At 35.5% G+C, this 8,459-nt stretch overlaps 1 protein-coding gene across 1 annotated transcript; it reads right to left on the bottom strand.

Annotated features, from left to right (window-relative positions):
- Positions 1 to 4,606: 4,606 nt before the first annotated feature.
- Positions 4,607 to 7,081, bottom strand: LOC126892453 (uncharacterized). The gene is made up of 2 exons (XM_050661985.1): positions 4,879 to 7,081; positions 4,607 to 4,792 (listed from the first exon to the last, which is right to left on the bottom strand). The coding sequence occupies exon 1, from the start codon at positions 6,925 to 6,927 to the stop codon at positions 5,620 to 5,622; it is 1,308 nt and encodes a 435-aa protein (XP_050517942.1). The 5' UTR covers positions 6,928 to 7,081; the 3' UTR covers positions 4,607 to 4,792; positions 4,879 to 5,619.
- Between the last annotated feature and the right edge of the window lie 1,378 nt (positions 7,082 to 8,459).

Genomic DNA, 8,459 nt, shown 5'->3' on the forward strand with positions numbered 1-8,459 from the left:
TCCTATTTCGTCAAAATCGTTATTTTCTTTTTATTTACGACAAAATTGGATGTTAAATTGTGCACAATTATAACTTGGCAAAAAAATGACTAAATTTATTAGACAAGTGTGTATTTGGATTCCGAGCAGTAAAGACGTACCATATCGCTCTCGAGATCCAAGTTCCAAGTTTTTGTGCCGGTCTCGGCTATCGGCCGGGACTAGTTTATTTATGGTAATAAGTGAAATAAAAGGTAAAAAACGATTTGAGTGATTAATTCTAAATGACTATTTATGTGATTAATTTTGAACTCAGTGGCGTATTTATTAAGGAAATGTACCACCAAAATCAAGTGCCAAATGGGGGATTGTATAGTGTGCCCCAAATATATACACAGCCTCAACAATCTCCAGTAATATCGCCCCCATTTTATGGATTCCCGAGCAGCCAACAGACAACAAACCAATATATCCCGCCTACTCCATTCCCAAACAATAATCACCAATATAACCAAAACCTCCCTGTAGCTCCAATGGATCAACCAAATACATCAAATGCTTTCCAATACATCCTCAGTGGAGAGGAAGTTTTCATGGAAAACTCAAGCGACGAAGACGACGAAACCATAGAAAATGTCCATGATTGGCAAACAGTCAAAAAAATTACAAAAAAAAAAAGAAAAGCAAACCCCAAAGATGATAACACAACAACAATGCAAGTGAGTACAAACAACAGATTTGAACCATTAGAAAACCTAACTGATAATAATAACACACCAGTAACACCTAAACCTCCACCTATATTTATCTATGGGGTAAATGATATCAAAAAGATGACTGAAAACCTATCGACAGTCATTAAAGCAGAAGACTACCAGTCGAAAGCTCTCCCAAATGACACAATAAAAATAAACACAAAAACTATTGAGTCATACAGAAAACTTATACAGCATTTAAATAGCAGCAAAATAGTTCACCACACATACCAAGCAAAACAAGATAGAGCTTATAGGGTAGTTATAAGAAATTTACACCACTCGATGCCAGTTGAAGAAATAAAAAGTGAACTAGCTAAATCAGGGAATACCGTCCGTAATATCATTAACGTCTTACACAGAGTCAATAAATCACCACTGTCAATGTTCTATGTGGACCTAGAACCGAAAGAAAACAACAAACACATTTATACACTGGATTCTATCGGCAATATGAAAGTCAGCTTTGAACCTCCTCACAGAAAGAAAAATATAACACAGTGTCAGCGCTGTCAACGTTATGGACACACAAAAGCGTATTGTACTAGACCTTACGCATGCGTGAAATGTGGAGGAAGTCATCCAACGCCAGAATGTACAAAACCCAGAAATACACCAGCAAAATGTGCCCTGTGTAACGGAGAACACACTGCAAACTATAAAGGCTGCGTAATTTACAAGGACTTGCAAAATGTAAGAAATAATAGACAACGCGGAAATCAGACCACCCATAATAATCAGAACCCACATCAAAATGTTAACCCAGCACCAACTTCACAGTATCAGAGTCAACAATCACAGTACCAACAACAGAATGGAACCCAATCATATGCCCAAGCAGTAAGAGCAGGAAATCAAGTAGCTGACATAGGGTCTCAGATGAACTTATTCTTAAACGAATTTAAAGCAATGTTCACCCAACTAATGAATCCAAACAGCATGATCCTTACCACGCTAACAACATTAATTAATAAAATTCATTAGATCTGTTCGAATAGCCGAGTGGAACGCAAATGGTTTAGCAAACCATAAAGCAGAAGTAATCCAATTCCTAGAGGACAACAAAATAGACATCCTCTTTGTATCCGAAACGCATTTCACAGAAAGAAGCGTAATTAAAATACCTCAATACTCAGTCTACCACACTAGTCACCCAGATGGAACAGCCCATGGAGGATCTGCAATAATTATAAGGAACAATATACAACATCATCAAATGCCGGAACATAAAACAGATAAGCTACAAGCAACAATACTTAATATAAATGCCAGGCCTTGGAACTTCGAAATTGATGCAATATATAGCCCTCCTAGACATAGAATCATAACTGAAGAATACGAAGAACTATTCAACAAGCTAGATAACAAATTCATTGTTGGAGGTGATTGGAATGCTAAGCATACGAATTGTGGTTCACGACTCGGTACATTCGTACCTTGTCTAAAGAAGATCACTCAATATGGAAGGCAACAAAACACTTAAAGAGACCTACAGAACACCACTCGCCAATTAAGAAAGATGATGGTACTTGGGGAAGATCAGACCAGGAAAAAGCTTCAGCATTTTTGCAGAATACTTAGCTGATATTTTTAAAGAACACCAAGTAGAGAATAATGATAATGGAAATAAGAGACTTCCTAGATAGTGCTTGCCCTATGACGCTCCCAATAACACCATTCAATCCATCAGAAGTTAAACTAGAAATAGAAAAATGCAATAACCACAAAGCACCTGGATTTGACCTAATAACAGGATTAATACTGAAACATCTTCCGAGAAGATCATTGGTCATGCTAACTACAATATACAATAGTGCACTCAGACTGACATATTTCCCAATCACATGGAAATTTGCGCAAATAATAATGATTCACAAACCGGGTAAACTTCCAAATAAAACATCATCATATCGACCAATCAGCTTGTTGCCGACAATGTCTAAGATCTTCGAAAGACTACTACTTGGTAGACTAAAGAATGACATTAACCTAGATGTAGAAATACCCACACACCAGTTTGGTTTTAGAGACACTCCTCAACACAACAGACTCATAGAATTATAACAAAAATCCTTATTGCTATTGAGGAAAAAAAATATTGCACAGCGGCATTCTTAGATGTAGAAAAGGCATTTGATAGAGTATGGCATCCTGGACTTTTATACAAACTCAAATGTATTCTTCCAACCCCCTACTACCTAATCATGAAATCCTACATTGAAGATCGTTACTTTCAAGTAAAATATAACACAGCAACTTCCACATATTTTCTCATTAAATCAGGCGTACCACAGGGTAGTGTCCTGGGCCCTCTCCTTTACCTATTATTTACCGCAGATATCCCAACCACTGAAACAACCCAAATCTCAACATTTGCTGATGACACCACCATAGTCGCTGTCAATGAGGACGCTATTATCGCGTCTGCGCAACTGCAAAACCACCTTGATCAATTGGGAACATGGCTCAATAAATGGAAGGTGAAAGTAAATGAAACGAAGTCAACCCAAGTTACATTTACAAACCGAAGAGATGTATGTCCAACAATAACACTAAATGATACACAGTTACCAGTCAGCACACAAGTCAAATATTTGGGACTAACCCTTGACAAAAGATTAACATGGAAGCCGCACATTCAAGCCAAGAAAACCCAGATCAACTTCAAAATACGACAAATGAGCTGGCTTATTGGTCGAAAATCAAAACTCAATATTGAAAATAAACTGCTCCTGTATAAAACTATGATAAAACCAATTTGGACTTTTGGTGTTCAACTCTGGGGTTGCTCAAACCCATCAAATATCAAGATAATACAAAGAGTCCAATCAAAAATATTGAGAATGATATTCAACGCACCCTGGTATGTAAGCAATAAAACCCTACACGAGGACTCAGCTACACCCTTGGTAGAGGAAGAAATTCCAAGGATCACAAAGAGCTACCTTGATGGACTCAGAAGTCATCCAAATGATGAAGCAAGACTGCTGAACACTCCTCCCGAATTCGCAAGACGACTGAAGAAACTATGGCCAACAGATTTAATAAATTAAATATACATATTGTGATCAAATGTAAAAATTATAATAGGAGGGTTGCCACAGGGCAGCTTCTCCCTCATGTATTTAACATTCAAACTATTTGCTTAAAGCAGCTTTACATCAAAGCTATGCAAGTCCGTCTTGCATGGCATATCTCTTGCCTACCCTGCCATTTTTACATACGAGCAATTTTAGATACCACTGACCACTGTCATTGTTGCCAATAGAAGAAATATATCAAAATATTAACTTTAGATAGGGTAAGAGCACTAGTAATGGACACCCAACAGAAAATTTTGTACTATTTTTATTCGTTCTAATGAAGTATTTGACTTACAATTTTTTTTACTGTGCTAGGATACTAAGAAAGGTATATACTTTCATATACATCCAAGTAAATAACTAAAAAAAAATTGTTTTTCCAAAAAAATATTTTTTGCTACACAAATGCCAAAATCGCCAGTAATGGTCACAAAAACTCTAGTGATGGACTCTCGATAATTTAGTAATGGACACTTTATCAAATATATTTTTATATAAGCTTTTCACTGCGTTACATTGCTGAAATTTTTAACAACCATTCAAAAAAAACATAGCAAAATGTAAACTTATGTCCCATGGGCGTAGCCGGGGGGGGTTTCGGGTTTCCACCCCCCCCTAAATGTTAAATATTAAGATTTATAAAATTTTTCTTATGAATATAAGGGTTATTTTATGTACTTTTTGTCGTTTTATTTTCTTAAACCCCTCCCGAAACTAAAACCTGGCTACGCCCGTGATGTCCTACAAAAAAATGTTTCACTTAAAAATTGTATAACGTACTTTAAAGAAAACTAGATAGTTCTGGTATTGAGTAATAACCCCGTTTGCCTTTAACTAATGGTTCCCTTATAATCTTTTTAATGTCCTCATAAAAATAAAATAATACATCTTCTTTTTCTGGCCATTTCCAGTCATAGCCTGCTTTTTCCATTGACGAAACTTCTGCTCCTTCCTGGTTAGCTTTTATCACTTTTCCTAGAACAAAGAAAAATTTTGATCATTAAAACATAATTCTGTTAGGAGACGGAAACAACAAATATATTATAGTTATAGAATGTTACCTGGATAAAGATTTCCATTGTATTTGATAATAACAAAATCTCCATCATGAATATTCTTGATCGTATAATTTTCAACATCACTCGCATCTAGATCTTCATCACAGTAAGGAACAACCTCGGCAGAAGATTCAGATTCGCTTATTACTTTTCTCTTTACTGCAGGCTTTTTTATTTTAATTTGTGATTGTTTTGAAGGGCCACTTTTAGACGTTATATTATCATAATGGGCCCTGTAAAGTGTAGTGGATACAACTGCTGGAAATATTTTTCGTTTTCTTTTGGGTGGTTCTTTTTCAGGAGTCTTAGGAAAAATGAGACATTTTTTGAAAGGAGTGCTAACCACATATCCTTGGTCTTCTTTGTCCTTATACAGCGCAACGTTTTCTAATTTATCCGGTGAAAGAAATTACTCTGAAACATTTAGTGAAGTAGTACTTTTATCTTGTAAAATAAAAATAGTGCTGTTCCCGTTCTGTGACTGTTCTTCATTTGGAAGAATTACACTCTCTTCTCTCTGCTTACCGTTTGGAGTTGAAGTTGACGCTGTTGGAACTGAAAACGATATTGACATTTCTTCATTTCCTTCCATTAAGTTAGAGTCATCCTCCCCAGTGACATGTTTATGTTTATTTGTTACTAATAAAGCTTCATTTTTAAATTCTGCCCAAACCTAATAAAGTTTCTTAAATTGTAAGTCTCCCTTCCAGTCATCTTTATTGTCGAAATTTGTTCTGAAATGATTCAATTCAAGTGGTGGTATTTTTTTCTCAAGTTCGGATAATATATTCCCTTTTGTAATAATTGTGTTTTTAATATCTGATTTGTAGGATCTACAACTTGCCGAGTGGAAACACATTTGGTGTAATCAACATTGCTTTTTTCAAAAGGAAACAGTCCACATTTTCTAAAACTGTTGCGTATTGTACTTTCCGTTGCATATTTTTTAAAAACCGTACTTAGAATGGTTGCAAATTTATACTTTGTTACATCCTTCGGAAAGTTTCCAAATTTCCATGTTCTTACTATTGTCTGCCAACCAGTTTTTAAAGGTTTAAAAATTGAAACATCGGCTGGTTGGAGAATATGAGTGGCGTTGGGGAAAAGAGCAACCAGGATGATACCACTTGCTTCACATAATTCGCTGACTTGTTTAGTTAGATGGGACCTATGTCCATCCACGAAAAACAAAACAGGTTGTGGTATATTTTTTTCTTTGAGATAGGGCAAAAGATGGTGTCCGATATACTCATAAAATACTTCCGAGTTCATCCATCCGGAGTCTGATCGTCCCACTGCCCATTCTGGTGGTGCAGAATTAACTATATCCTTTGGTATTTTTTTGTACGGATATATGACCATTGGTGGAACTGTGATACCATCGGCTGAAAAACAGGCCATAACAGTTATTTGCTCTTTTTCTGCATTAGATTTTCTCTCATAAAAGTCTTCTTCCAATTTCGCCGGCCCAAGGACAATACCAGATTTAGGATCAAGGCTAAACCCGGTTTCGTCTGCATTGTATATCCTATTTGGGTATTTTAGTATGTCAATCATACCTTCTTCTTTTAAATAGTTTTCAATTTCATTAAACCATTTTTCTATATCAGCTTTAGAGACGGCAGCTCTTGATTTTGTAATAGACTCTGCTCTTCGTTTTTTTATCTCAGGATGTCTTCGAAGAAAAGCAGCGAACCAAGTTTTCCCGGGCATCCCATCTTTAAAAACAGTCGACCTCCCAGTTTCTTTCATAATTTTATGCACCGTGGAGAGTAGATTTGTTGCATTAACAGGAAAGCCCTTTCTGCCCATAGACAAGATCCAATTAGCTAATAATTTCTCTTCGCCTTCTGAAAGAATAGTTTTAGGACCCATTTTTCGTTTAAGACAATTGTTTTCAAGTCTACGCTTTAAGGTTGTTCTAGGAACACAAAATTCTTTAGCTGCACATTTTTTGGACATGCCTTCATTTTTTACTGCCTCTATAGCAAGGCTCATTTTATCTTCCGTCCATTTAAAAAAAGGCCTTTTCTTTCCTCTCTGAGTATCCATGTCTATAATAATAAGAAATTACAGGTTACTTTAAATTCTTTAAAGCTCTAAATTCGAAATGGATAAAGAGACCATTAATAAATGATTGTATTTTAACGATGGCCACCCATAATCAAAAACCTCCACAATGATGTATTAAGCAAACAAACATAAATAAAAAAATAACACATAATTTTTAAAGCGCTAAATGGCTCGAATATATTGGTGACCATTAATAGATCATTGTATTTTAGAAATGGACACCCGTGGTGACCATTTCTAAATTTCTAACAGAATTTTCATTCAGTAATGGTCACCCATGATCAAAAACTTTCATAATAATGTTTTTAGTAAATATGAATAAAAAATACAAAGTACTTACCCTTTAAATGTGTAACAACACAAAATAAATATATAAATTTCAATAATACGTTCACGGCACTAATTTCAACCCAACGACTACACAACTTGTCTGATAGATCAAAACAAACTGATCATAGAAAAAAGTGTTGTGTGATTTGGTAGAATGCGATCTTACCCTTCAAAAAATATGTCACGTATTTCAGCACCTGGAAAATTGGAAGGATACTACAAATCTGGCCTCCACATAAGTGGTCTGTAGCTTCGATATGATAGGTGTGAAATTTTAAACGTTCTTGCTGTTGATTGGATAGGAAGGGTAGCGTTATCTAGCCTCCACGCTAGGTACACCATAGCCTCCATACGGTACTTCCAATATTTAATATTATTTTATTCAAGTGGACAATAAAGGTAAAACACAAACAACTTTTGTTTCTTAATTATTTATTTATACAATAATGTGACATTTTACATAGAAATATGAGTATTTAATTTCGATTAAATATATGTTTACTTGTTGAATTTATCGGCTGCACACAACAGCTGATCGGCCATTAGACCCAACAACAAAACGCGAAATAAAATGTGTATTTTAAAACTGTTGGATAAACAGTACCTACAATCAGAAAAACTTATCTTTAAAAAGGTACTCGATTATGAAATAACAAAAATATCAAAAAACACGACTGAATATCAGCTTTTTATGGTGACACAAAATAAACACAAACACCAAACACATCACATAACCGACCATATAAAATAAGTGAACGACAACGAACGAACGAACACGAACACAGATTACAGATTCACAGATAGCGCAGGATTTGTCAAAAGTCATGTTCCACCAATCACAATGCCGACATCAGCGCCTCTGACTAAACGGAAGGAAAATAAATACGAATACATGTTTTTTATTAGAGTTAGCGGGGCATGAAACTGATTTTTGGCGCGCCAAAGTTTTACGCATGACAGTTAGTCAAAAACCATTGTCAGATGGCGCAGAGTTCGTCCTTGTATTATGGATAGCATGATACTATAAATAACGAGATAGTATCTTCCCGTTTGCGAAAATACGTCCGAGTTCGCGCATGATTACGTAACTGGAGACCGGAAGTTGAATTTGAATTCTTGTTAAAGTTAAATGGGATTTGTATGCATTCTGTGATGAAATTATTCAATTAGCTAAATAACAT

This window comes from Diabrotica virgifera, chromosome 9 (genome assembly GCF_917563875.1).
Source record: "Diabrotica virgifera virgifera chromosome 9, PGI_DIABVI_V3a".
Lineage (NCBI taxonomy): Eukaryota > Metazoa > Arthropoda > Insecta > Coleoptera > Chrysomelidae > Diabrotica > Diabrotica virgifera.

What these genes read in the sequence shown, in the direction of transcription:
- LOC126892453 (XM_050661985.1), bottom strand. Translation starts at nt 6,927, where the DNA reads ATGGATACTCAGAGAGGAAAGAAAAGGCCTTTTTTTAAATGGACGGAA.